Source organism: Schistocerca cancellata, chromosome 3, assembly GCF_023864275.1.
Source record: "Schistocerca cancellata isolate TAMUIC-IGC-003103 chromosome 3, iqSchCanc2.1, whole genome shotgun sequence".
Lineage (NCBI taxonomy): Eukaryota > Metazoa > Arthropoda > Insecta > Orthoptera > Acrididae > Schistocerca > Schistocerca cancellata.
Window position 1 is genome coordinate 251,881,791 of NC_064628.1, and position 13,491 is coordinate 251,895,281.

General features: G+C 39.3%; 1 protein-coding gene across 1 annotated transcript in view; it reads right to left on the reverse strand.

Moving 5' to 3' along the window:
- The window catches only part of LOC126174894 (tetraspanin-9), a 530,893-nt gene that overhangs the window by 12,313 nt on the left and 505,089 nt on the right, over positions 1-13,491 (reverse strand). The window contains exons 7-8 of the mRNA XM_049921317.1: positions 13,329-13,437; positions 11,541-11,665 (exon numbers count right to left, since the gene is read on the reverse strand). Of these exons, the coding sequence (XP_049777274.1) occupies positions 11,541-11,665; positions 13,329-13,437 (234 nt within the window). The remainder of the gene's footprint in view (positions 1-11,540; positions 11,666-13,328; positions 13,438-13,491) is intronic.

Genomic DNA, 13,491 nt, shown 5'->3' on the forward strand with positions numbered 1-13,491 from the left:
TGGTAACTGAAATTGACTGCTGGAGCCTATTCAACAGTAATGATATCCTAGATCTAATTGTGGCCAACACTAACAGGCATATAGCTGATCTAAAAGGAAACTTTGCTTGTGAGAGTGACTGCAAGGACACAGACGCAATCGAAATAAAAGCCTTTCTTGGCTTGTTATACCTTTCTGGTGCGTTCCATGGTGGGCGACAGAATGTTCACGACTTCTGGACAGCAGATGACCTTGGTTTAAATATTTTTAGAATGACCACGTCCGAAAAATGTTTCCTGTTCCTAATAAGATGTGTTCGTTTTGATGATGGAGCCACAAGACAAGAACGGCGCAAGACAGACAAATTAGCAGCCGTGAGGGAAATGTTCACCATGTCTTTGAATAACTGCAAGACACATTACTCCCTCGGTCAGAACGTCACAGTTGATGAGCAGCTACCAGCATTTCGAGACCAGTGTGGATTTCGCCAGTTCATACCATCCAAACCATCTAAATATGGCATCAAAATTTTCTGCCTGTGTGATGCCAAGCTTTATTATACTTACAACATGGAAATATATTGTGGATTACAACCAGAAGGACCCTTTCAGAATAACAACTCCGCCAAAGAAGTAGTTCTGACACTTGTCAAACCAATATATGGGACGGGTAGAAACATTACAACAGATAACTGGTTCACTAATTTGGAGTTAGTAAGAGAACTGCATAAAAGGAGACTGTCGTTTGTAGGCACAATTAGAAAAAAACAGGAAGGAACTGCCATTGAATTTCGTAGCACCAAAAAGTAGACAGTAATATGATAGAGTATTTGGCTACAGCAAGAATGAAACCCTTGTGTCGTAATGTCCCGAAGAAAGAAAAACTGTAGTCCTCCTTTCGAGTATGCTTGTATCATCAAGTGAGGCTTTGGAAGGTTTAGAGAAAAAAACCAGCAATTATTCTACACTATAATGACACCAAATCTGGAGTTGATGTAGTTGACAAACTCTGTGCAACCTACAATGTAGCTAGGTCAACAAGAAGATGGCCTATGGTGATTTTTTTCCACCTGTTGAACATTGCAGGCATCAACTCAAGAGTAATTTTCTTGGTCAACAAGAATAAATACTCATATCGGCGCGAGCACCTGAAAACTTTGGCTCCGACTGTACTGCAAGATCATCCCAAAAGAAGAGCTCTTATTATGACTACCTGATGATATAAAGTCAATGCTAGTAAAGTACAAACCTAAAGGAAAAGAGCAATAAAACACTGAACAATCCTTGGAATCAGAAAACAAGAAAAGAAAAAGGTGCCCGTCATGCTACAGGGAGACAAAAAAAGACTTGTCTCAGCAAGTATACACGTGAAAAATGTGGTACACGTCTTTGTTTGCAAAAGCACACAAAAATAATTTGTGAACAATGTCTTTCTGTAGAGGTCAATCAGTAAAACGAGACATGCTTTGATTAGTTCAATAATTTATTTGTATCTATAATAAAATCACTTTTTAAAAGAATTTCATGTATTCTCCATTACAAAATGTCAAATATTTCTGTTGATTTGAAAGTGTAATGAGCCTGATGTTCACTTCTGTATTTGTAAAATCTGTAACAATAAAGGTAACTGCAATTTAAAACAAAAGCAAAAGAAAAAGAACCTGTAAACAAACAAAAAAACCACAAAAATCGTCGCATGTATCCACGAGATACATCGCGACTAGTGGCGTCATGAAAGTTGACACACCTGCTGGAGGGTTAATATCATAACTGATGATAAAAGCACAAAAATTAAATAGCTCCATTGTTGGTATATATGCTCTGAATGTATTCTTGATCACGTATCATATCTCTGCCTGTAGATACTGAGCTATTCCTGGACACATTAAAATCAACCCACATATGATACCATCAGCTGTACATAGAGAGCTTTTAAGTGATTATAGAGTGTCATGTTGATTGTGATTTTTATAAAGGAAAACGTGGTGAAGAATTATTCAGAACGCTTATGAAAGCTTTTAAAAAAATTTCTAAAATGGTATAAAAGGGCTTATGTATAAATTAAGTTGTATGAATCTTCCACATGATTTTATATGTAATAGTATATCCAAACATTAATCTAATATGAGATGATAATATCACTTCATAATACCACTGCAACATCTGATGTACTTTTGTATTGCTAAGAATGTCTCCACTGGGATCTGTCAATTGTGAAGTGATGATAAATGTGAGCACTTGCAATCAGCATTATAACACGTGTGTACTTAGCTGATATTTTACAACTGACATGCTGACTTCTAGTAGGGCTCATGATAACCTACATGGACAGGCATTGTATAGTACCACTTACTGTACTGGAGGAGAAGATTGTGTATTGATGTAAACATAAGTGTTTTGTTGTACCATGTATTGCAAATCTGGAATATAATTACGCGTACTGTGATGTTAGTTACTGTATCCTAGCATGTTTTGCACATTCAAAGATGGCAATAAAGAATTGCTGAAACTGGTCATCTATATGAATTAATGATTTTTAGCAATACTGGCAGTTGAAAATTTATTCTGTGTTCATAATCCTTATGTTTTTCAGTCCAGAACACTTTGGCTTGTCTTGAACAGTTACCCTACAAAATATGTCCCATACGACATTATGCAACAAAAGTAAGTGTGGTATGCTTCACCCAGTTGAATTTATTATCAAGCTGTAATCTAAAGAATATAATACTGTCAACATGTTCTGGCTGCTTGTTATATTTTGGGCATATACTGGTGGCAAATTTTGAAGTTTAGTGGTAAAGAATTGACTAGAAATCACTTGTTAATGTCCACGAGAACTTCATTAACTAATCTTACCCTAATCAAGACTATAGGCCCACTTGATTTGCTACTTATTACAGTGTTTGTATCATCTTTAACAAGTTTCCAGTACTCAGGCCATACACCACCAATTGAACTTAACACTCCAATCACTACACAGGACATCAGCCTCACACACTGCACTAAACGCAACACCGCTCCTGACCATGACAATGTTACCTACCGCCATCTCAAACACTGCCCTCCCTCCTTCCTTGCAGCCTTGCCACCCTCTACAATGTAATCCTTCTATCTCGACCTGTGGAAAACCTGCTGTATCCTGATGTTCTCCAAATCCAACAATTCTCCATCTGATGCCTCTTCCTATTGCCCTAAATGTCTCAACTCTGTGTTCAGCAATCTCTTGGAATCTGTCCTTACCCAACGCATCAATCACCATCTCCACTGACACCATCTCCTCCCCAACAAACAATGTGGCTTTTGACCTTCCTTCTCTGCTGATGACTAACTCCTATGCCTCACTCATATCCTCTTCCTCCAGCTTAACTCCTGTCACTCCACCACTTTTGTCTCCCTTGACCTCGAAAAAGCCTACAAACATGTCTGGCATCCCAGTCTCCTATTTAAACTCCAGACCTACACCCTTCCTATCAACTATGTCCGTCTGATTGTCTCCTTCCTCTCCTGCTGCCCCTCCTATGTTACCATCCATAACGCAGATTCCCACACCTTCTACTGCTCCACAAGTGTGCCCCAGGGCTCTGTCCTCTTCCCTCTCCTCTATCTCCTGTACAAGGTAGATATGCCCCAACCCCCACCCCTCCACCCCTCCAGTACACCTCCTGCAGTATGGCGATGACACTGTCTTCCTTCCCCTCACTTCTATCCTTCAATGGTCCCAGCACCTTCTCTAGTATCACCTTGACCTTTTTTCTGCATGGTGTAACTTGTGGCTCCTTAAAATCAGTCCTTCCAAGACCCACGCAATCATCATAGGTCATACCACTCGCTCCTTCTGGCTCCTTGACTTTTCCCTTACCATCTGCACCCATCCTGTCTGTCTCTCCCCCACCCTCACCTACCTTGGCCTCACCACTGACTGTCACCTCACCTGCTCTATCCAATCCAAAGCCCGCACCCACCTCCAACTCCTTAAAAACTCTTCTCTGGCCGGACATGGGGTTGAACCCCTCTACCATGCTCCACACCTACAAATCCTTAATCCATCCCATCCTCTGTTATGCCAATCCCACCTGGATATCCACCCCCCCCCCCCTGCAAATTGTGTAAGTCCCTCCAGATCCTCGAGTGCCATTCACTCCACTAGCCTTCTGAATACACCTCCCATCCCCCATGTGGATCCCCTATGACCCAATTCCTTTCCCCCATCTGCTCCTTTTACTCGAACATATCTGCATCCTCTACACCTCTCGCTGACTTGATCCCCCTCATCCCCTGGTTGCTCCAGTCCTCTCCAACACATGCCCTCTGCCGCACCTTCACCATTGTGTCCCCCTACCCTCCACCTCTACACCCTTCATCTCCTTTCCGAAGGTGGCTTCCATCAACTCCCCCTCCTGGATGATGCCCTCTCTTCCTCTATTTATCCCTCCTATCAACTGATCCTCACCTCCCCTCTCCCTTCCTCTGTCCTTTTCCCAGGCTCCCTCTCCCCCTCCTTCCATTTTGTTTTTTCCCTGCCTACCCTCTCTCTGACTCCCTTCTCTCCCCCAAGTCCTTTTGTTCTCCCCTCCATTGCCTTTACCACTCCTTGTGTCCACCCAGCCCCCCCCCCTTTTTCTATGTCCCCTCCCTCCATTGACTCCCCCCTTTTTTTCTTTTTCCTCTCCTCCTCCCTTTTCCCTCACTCATAGATCCAGGTTCCCTCCCCCCATCTGCTGCCGTTTCAGAGTGTTCAGTATTGCGCATCCCCTGTCAGTGTTGCGAACAGCCACCATACTGTCACTAGTTATGTTTTTTTATCTTGTGAGAACAGAAACCAGACTGTCACCGTGTTTTTTAATTGTGCCTGTCTATTTATTTAATCAGCAGCACCAACTGTTTGTTTTTATATTTTCTTCCTATCTTTTTCTCCATGCATGTTTCAGTTTTGATTCCCCCCCCCCCCCCCCCCCCCCCCCGCCACTGCCCTCTCGAGGGGGGAATCAAAACCCAATTTAAAAAAAAAAACATTTAGTTAAGTACTGATTACATGGTAAATAAGTGTTTTAGTGTGCTTTTTAAGTGTACCATTAAAGGTTTAATTTTTCTTTGGTAATATAGCAGAAAACGCGAAAAGACCATATAGTCAGCTTGTAGTCGTATTTTCTGTTTACGTTTTGTTGCAGCAACTCTATAGGATTTTGTTTAATTGTTCTTTGCTCTCTCCAGCAATTCAACTGTAGTGTACCTCTTCATTATTTAACTCAAATTTCCGGAAAGTAGAGTTAAGTTTAATTTGTTCTTTCAGAAACTTTGCACTGTTGCTTTTGTTTACATACAGTCGCATATAGGCCAAACTTGTGGAATCATATTTTCGTGCTTATCTGTAATTTAACTGACTTATTCTTAAAAAACTATTATGTTTATCATGAGTTAAAAGTACTTGACTTGCATAGAATTCTTATGTCACAGCTTGTGACAGGTGATGTAGTTTTTTCCATGTGGGTGGCTGTAGTGGTGTGGGAGTAAGGGAAGTGAATGAGACTCGTCAGTGGTTTTGTAGGATGTGTAGTAGAGATGGAAAGATACTAGAACAGGAGGGGAAAATTTCTGCCCTTCAGGCTGAGTTAGACAAGGCTAGGAGAGATCTTGACAGGTTCAGGAGGGAGAAGGATAAAAAGAGGTGGGAAGTGGCAACAGACAACAGGAGAACCAGGCCTAGAATTCACTCTGACAACTTTTGAGGGAGTGTGGAAAATAGATTTAACCTGTTGCTTCAGTTAGAAGCTGGTGAGCCTCAAGCAGTTGCAGGTGTAGACTGGCACAACAAACTTTCAGCAGCAAATTAAAAAGTAAGAATGTAGGGAATCTGTAAAGAGAAAGAAAGTGTTGTTGTTAGGTAGCTCCCATGGAAAAGTTGTTGGCCAACTTTTGCAGGATGAACTAGGATCAGAATACCAGGTCACCAATTTCTTAAACCTAGTGCTGGTCTGGAGCAGGTGACAGAGAATTTAGGGTCACTTTGCAGAGATTTCACTAAGGAAGACACCATGGTTTAGTGGGTGGGACAGGTAATAGTATTAACAGAGATCCTGGGTACAGTACAGAGTGTGACCTGGCAAAGAGTGCATCAGCACTGAAGCATACCGGTGTTGTGTTTGTATCTGTTCTTGTACGCCATGACTGACCTCATTTGAACTCTTCTGTCAGGAGAGTTAATTTGGAGTCAGAATGGCTGCTTATGTCGGGTACAAGATCACACATTGGTGGGGTTCCTGTTGATTCTCTCAGTAGGTGAGATTATACTAGGCATGGCCTTCACCTCCACAGGAAAGGGAAGGGTAAACTGGGTGGGAAAATAGTAGGAAAGTTAAAAGGGAGAAGGCACTGTCATGAGTGATAAAAATACCAGTGGTAATAGGATTCAGAAAAGACCTTTTTTTAGGGTAGGGAGGACAGAATGAACCAAGTTTTAAGAAAGGTTAGGATTGAGACAAACCTTTAGTTTGAGAAAGAAACCAAAAAACGTAATTCTAGCTTATTAAACGAACATAAACAGCTGATGGTTAAGAATTTTCAATGATCAGCAGAAATTTCAACCCTACCAAATTTTAACTCAGTCAATGTGAGATGTCGGCTGTCTTTATTGCATCAGAATATTCGAGGACTAGAAATAAAATTAATGAATTAATTATCTGCATAGATGAATATGAGTCCTCAAACCCAGCTGACATAATCTGCCTCTCTGAACATTATGTGACGACTGGTATAGAACTTTTAAGTGTTACAGGGTTTAGGTTAGCATCTCACTTTTGTAAAGCATAAATGGAGGAAGGAGGAGTTGCCACATTCATCAGGAACTGTCATAAATTTAAGAACATTGACATTCATAAATTTTACCTAGAACAGCATATGGAAGCATGTGCAACAGAAGTAGAATTACATAAAAAAAATCCTTCATGATAAGCCGGCCGCGGTAGCCGTGCGGTTCTAGGCGCTACAGTCCGGAACCGCGGGACTGCTACGGTCGCAGGTTCGAATCCTGCCTTGCGCATGGATGTGTGTGATGTCCTTAGGTTAGTTAGGTATAAGTAGTTCTAAGTTCTAGGGGACCGATGACCTAAGATGTTAAGTCCCATAGTACTCAGAGCCATTGAGCCTTCATGATATTAAGTGTATATCGAGTACCTGCACTTAACTTTAATCTGTTGGTAAACCACCTTGAAGCTGTACTGGCCCATTTAACAACCAAAAACAAAGAAATAGTGGTTGCTGGTGACTTCAATGTAGATTTCTGTTGTAACTGCGACCGGGATGGTCGCTGGGTAGCAATGACAGAAAGTGCGTCGGGACCCGCGGAGAGGCCCGGAAACAACAACACAATGGGAGAGGACGGACACGACCAACGAAGGACAGAATGAATACAACAAGACTGAACAATGGAGTCACAAGGAAACAAACATGTCCACTCGTACACAGAACAAGGAAGTAAGCAGTCTGGCACAATGCGAGGTGTAAACCGATGTACGCGAAATTAGACTGGCTGGCTGAGCGAGAGGCAGGCACTTAAGTACGCTATCGTGGGCACCGCTATTGGCTGCTGGGACCACGTGTTCCACTGTGGCACCCTCACACTGAAATCAGGCCAGGAGGCGCGCATCACCACAGCCACGATGGTGCTGAGACCTCTACGGGTGTTCAACGTCCATAACGTCTGGCGCGGATTCAAATTCCGTGGCGCGATGTACCAGAATTTCCTTAAAGACTCTCCCAATACTAACTTATTTGAGTTAGTAACACTATCATTGAACTTAATTCCCACTGTAAAGTTTCCAACTAGGGTAGACAATTGCTCACAAACAGCTGTTGATAATACTTTTATAGAAAAGTTCTATGAACAAAATTATATTACAAAACCAATAGTCAATGGCGTCTCAGACCACAACATGCAGTTCCTTCTGATAAATGTTATTACTGAACAGGATATAAGATCTGTTAAATCTGAACACAAGAGGGTAATCAATAAGCCAAAAATTGATTATTTTAGGAAACTCCTTGGAGACATTCACTGGAGTGATGTTTACAGTACTCATGGCATGAATGAAAAATATAACACTTTTGATAATAAAGTGCTTACCTTATTTTTCCCCCAAAACTAAGCAAGGTTACAGCAAGGTCTATAAAGAACCCATGGATTACTCAAGGAATAGAGATATCTTGTAAAACAAAAAGAAAACTGTATCTGTCAATCCAAAACAGTTCTGATGTTGATGCTATAGCACATTGCAAGAAATACTGCTAAACATTAAAGACTGTAATATGGACATCAAAGCAAATATATTACAATGAAAAGATAGTCATATTAGATAACAATGACAGTATAGGACATTGTGAAGGAGGAGACCGGTAGAACCAGACTTAAAGAGGAGCAAATAGCATTAAGACTACATGATACATTGGTGACAAATGTGTATAGTGTTGCAGAACTGTTTAACAATCATTTTATAACTGTTACTGAAAAGATGGGGTTGTCAGGTTCTGTAGATGCTACTATGGAATACCTCAGACCAGACATTTCAAGTAACTTCCGTAGTATGAATTTGACCCTCTCTACCCCAGCAGAAGTAATGTCCATCATAAAATCTTTAAAATCAGAAAGACCTAGTGGGTACGACGAAATATCAATGAAGTTAATTAAAGAATGTGATTCTGAGTTAAGTAAGATATTGAGCTATCTGCGTAACCAGTCATTTATCAGTGGAATATTTCTTGGCTGGTTGACATATGCTGAAGTTAAGCCACTATTTAAGAAGGGAGATAAAGGAACAGTGTGAAATTTCTCTCCAATTTCACTTTTGCCAGCATTATCAAAAACTTGAGGAAAGGTAATATTCAATCAGCTTTATCAACATCTTATCACAAATAAGGTCACAGTTTGGATTTCTAAAGGGTTCTAATATTGAGAAGGCTATCTACAGTTACAGTGAAAATGTACTCAATTCATTAGACAAAAAATTGCAGGCAACTGGTATATTTTGTGGCCTGTCAAAGGCATTTGGCTGTGTAAATCACACTACCCATTTAAAAAATATTAGTATATTATGACGTAACAGAAAATGCTGCAAAATGGTTCAAATCTTATATCTCTGGCAGGAAACAAAGGGTGTTATTAGGTAAGAGACATGTATTAAGCTATCAGACATCATCCAATTGGTAACTAATTACATGTGGAGTCCCACAAGGTTTTATCTTAGAGCCTTTACTTTTTCTTCTGTGTATCAACGACCTTTCACCATTAACATTACCATATGCTAAGTTTGTTTTGTTTGTCATTGATACAAACATTGCAATAAATAGCAAATCAAGTGCAGTCTTAGAAAGACCAGCTAATAAAATATTTGTGGACATTAATGACTGGTTCCTAGCCAATTCTTTTTCACTAAACACTACATGCAGTTAAGAACTTGTAAGGGGTGTCCCATGAGTATATGCCTAACATATGATGACAAACAGATAGAAGAAGTGGGCAGTATTAAATTCTTGGGAGTACAGCTTGATGATAAATTCAACTGGGAGGAGCACACCACAAAACTGCTGAAGCGTCTAAACAAATCTGTATTTGCAATGCAAATTCTGTCAGACATAGGGGATATAAAAATGAAAAAGCTGGCACAATATGCTTACTTTCACTCCATAATGTCATATGGATTATTTTCTGGGTAATTCATCAAACCAACCCAAAGTTTTCTGCATACAAAAAAGGGCAATAAGAGTTTTATGTGGTGTAAACTCAAGAACATCTTGCAGAGGCCTGTTTTTGGGACTAGGGATACTAACTTCTGCTTCCCACCATATTTATTCCTGAATGAAATTTGTCATTAAAAATATATCACTCTTTCAAACCAACAGCTCAGTTCATAGAATCAATACAAGAAATAAGAAAAATCTTCACAAGGCTTTAAAGTCACTAACTCTTGTACAAAAAGGTGTGCATTATTCAGGAACACACATTTTCAATAACTTTCCAGCAGCCATAAAAAGCTTAACAATCAATGAAATTTAGTTTAAGAGAAGCCTAAAGGATTTATTGGTGGCCAACTCCTCCTACTCCAATAAGTATTGTAGTAGTTCTATAATATGTTTATTACTGTGTAAACAAAAAAAATTTAATTTTAAATTCAGTGCATTAATGTGATCTTAGAAAATGAGTGTTGTAAAATGATCCTTTCATATAGTGTTCATTATATATTTTTTTTTAAAATCACTATTATTTCACCTGGGACCTGTGGAAGATACATTAGCTTATTTGCTTTAGTTGTAAATATTTGTCACGTGTTATTGTTTTTCTGACATGATTTACATCCTGGAGGCCCTCCTCACTATGGATTAATTGGAATGAAAGTAAATCTAATCTAATCTAACCACTCTTTTGAGCATGACAGTGACCCATGCACCCTACTAGAGAGATTTTTCCAAGCTAGGTACATGACTACTATGTATCATGATGTCTATTTTGTTGGTTTCTTCATGTGCAAACTTCCAAGAACTTTACATCACCAATAAGTTTCCAGCCAGCTTATCATAACTGCAGCACAAAGCCTCACTTAGCTAGTAACCTAACTGTACCCACCCACAAAACCAAAATATACTCAATCTCCTTCCCCATGCTGCTGTGTGCCTCTGGAACAAACTATGCTGCCCAGTATGCTGAATTCAGTAGCCTGTTCCATTTATGAAAATGTTGAAAGCATTCTTTTTGTCATCATATAATATTTCCTTTGAAATGAACATAATGGACATTTCTCTCTGTCAAACAGTGAAGTAAATGGTCACTTTTACTTCTAGCTACACTTATTTCTCCTTCATTTTGTGAGTCAGCAAATTGATTATTTTTTCTTTCCTTCTCACTTCCACTTTTTTCCACATTTTTCTTTCTCTCCTACTACCACTGCTACTCTCCCATTCACTGCTGCATGGGCACACAGTTTACATCCACCTAACTAAATTATTTTCGTTTTTTCTGCAAAGTAATCACTATTTTTACATGTATGTAATGGCTATTTTAAACTATTCAATTTCACATTAAATGCAACACCTTTCATAATGTATACTCCATAAAGATATTACTGAAAATATAAAGAATGCCAGGTGTAAGGGAGGACCTTATGTATTTAATATGGCCAGAATACACAAAAAAATTAATAAATAAAAGAGAGGGAATGTGTAAAATCAGCAAAGAGGAGGGGGTTAGTGGTAAAAAAAAAGTAGAAGTAGTCATCGGGGAGTGTCTGCAGTGGGAATGTAGGTATGAACATATTAAGAGGGGAAGAAATGTGGGTTAGCAGCTCAGCAGCTATGACGGAAGGGGGTCAGCAGATCCGACAATTCTTGAAATTTCCAGTCTTTTACGTTTCCTAATTGAACAGTCTGTTAATATAGACAAATAGTTTGCATTCATTAGCTAACAACAGAACTGTAATTATTAATTCTGTTTTTTCCACCACTTTTACAATGCCATAGAACATTTTAAACATTATTTGTGAAATTCTACTCCAGAATGCCAACATTTGGGTAATTTACCTGGAAGAATGCAACCACAAGTCCAATAACTCCAACAAGATGTAGTCTTTCTACAAACCACATTTGCACTTGCTCTGCACATCCTTTGTCATACCAGACATCTGCTGTTCCATTCCGTCCACATTCTGAAAATGAAAAACAATTGTCCATGAAAAATTAGCAACAATCCAATGTAGTAAAATCCTTTTCCTGGCAAGATTTATGCAGTATTCTTATAACTACACTGCTAAACTACAGCCTTTTTTCTTTAAAAACAGTAACCATAAATTAATTCCTGAAGATTACTTAGGGTCATTACAATATCTGGAAGACCAGTTCAAAATCATTTTTGAAAAAGTGACAGTTTTATGACAAGAATAGTTGCTAGTCACCATATAGTGGAGATGCTGAGTTGCAGATAGGGAGGGGAGAGAGAGAGAGAGAGAGAGAGAGAGAGAGAGAGAGAGAGAGAGAGAGAGAGAGAGAGAGAGTGTGTGGGAGGGGGGGGGGGGCACATGCACACATGTGTGTGCGCGTCCATATCTGTCATCCATTTTTGACAAAGGCTAGTAGGCTGGAAGCTTATTTTGTGACAGTCTTTTTCTTGAGCCTATCTGCTACTCAGCATCTCAACTGAAGTCATCAACATGAGTTCACAATGCAAATGTTTCTACTCAGACACATGGAGGCAAAACTGCAGAACCTGCGTTACAACTTATGTTGTCAGAAATTCTGTTTGACACATTTTGTCCATTGTGTGTCGCCACAATCCAACTCAAAAATTAACTCAGAGGTAAGAGATTTTCATTCAATTTATATTTTAAACAATAGGCCTACAGGCAAAGATGGAAATCAATTTCTCCATGGAGATTATATTAAGAATTTAATTTTATTTTTTGTTTTTGCAACAACAAACAATGGAATGACCTGTATCTTACAAAAGTTATGAGTCAATCGACATGTATTCTTCATTCTTTATTGAAAGACTATTTTTTTTAACTCTCATATTTTTTTCTCGGACTGTACAAATAATATTCCAACCTCAGTCTTTCCTTCTCACCCCGTATGATAAGTCTCCCCTGACCTGCAGTTCTGGGTGACTTTCTCAAAATCTACCCATTTTCTAGACCTCTCCAGTCCTTTTCCTTCACCTTTCTTCCTTCCCCTTCAACCCTTGTGCCTGAAGAAGGAGCCACTGGCTCCTAAAGCTCACCAATCACAACAGTCTTATGTGTGTGTTCTGTTGCCATTTGGTGAGTAGATTTTTTATCCATCCAATTAAATAATTTTATCTATAATTGATTGTTTTCATTGTTAAATACATAAGATAAGATAGATTGCAGTAGTAAGAAGTGTTGTAACCTCATTTCTGGGGTAACAAGGCATATGACATATAAGCAAGAAATGCTAGAAGACTCTCATATGTGGATGTACCATTTGCTCACCTTACATGGCCCCCACTTTGTACAACACTATGAATGCATCTTCAGTAGAGATTCAAATTTTGTAATGTGGGAAGTCCTCTGTCTAATTTATTTAAGCAATGAGCTATTCATGGTACATATTTAGTAACTTATGATTTTGTTGTAACCTAGGTGTAAAAAAATGCTCTTTCTTGCCACCACATGTATAAAAAGAAGCAAAAAATAAGTACTTAGTCAAAGAAACAGCACTGTATTCTCCAGAACCTTACTGATGTGGTGTTTCAAAGATGTTGCTTTTATGGTAAAGGTTTCACAGTAAACAAACTGTTTGAAGTAATTCCTAAGTATGAAGAGAAAAGTAATGAGGCTTTGTGGAAATACTCACCAGTGATATTCACTTGGGGCAGGCAGCAAGAGTCAGGAACAAATTTCTCACCCCTCCATGCACCAATGTCAAACCAGTCTTCATAACCTGTCACACCACAGCAATGGAACTGTCAACAAAAAGCATTAAACCACAATCACTCACAAAAGTGTTTCACATAATA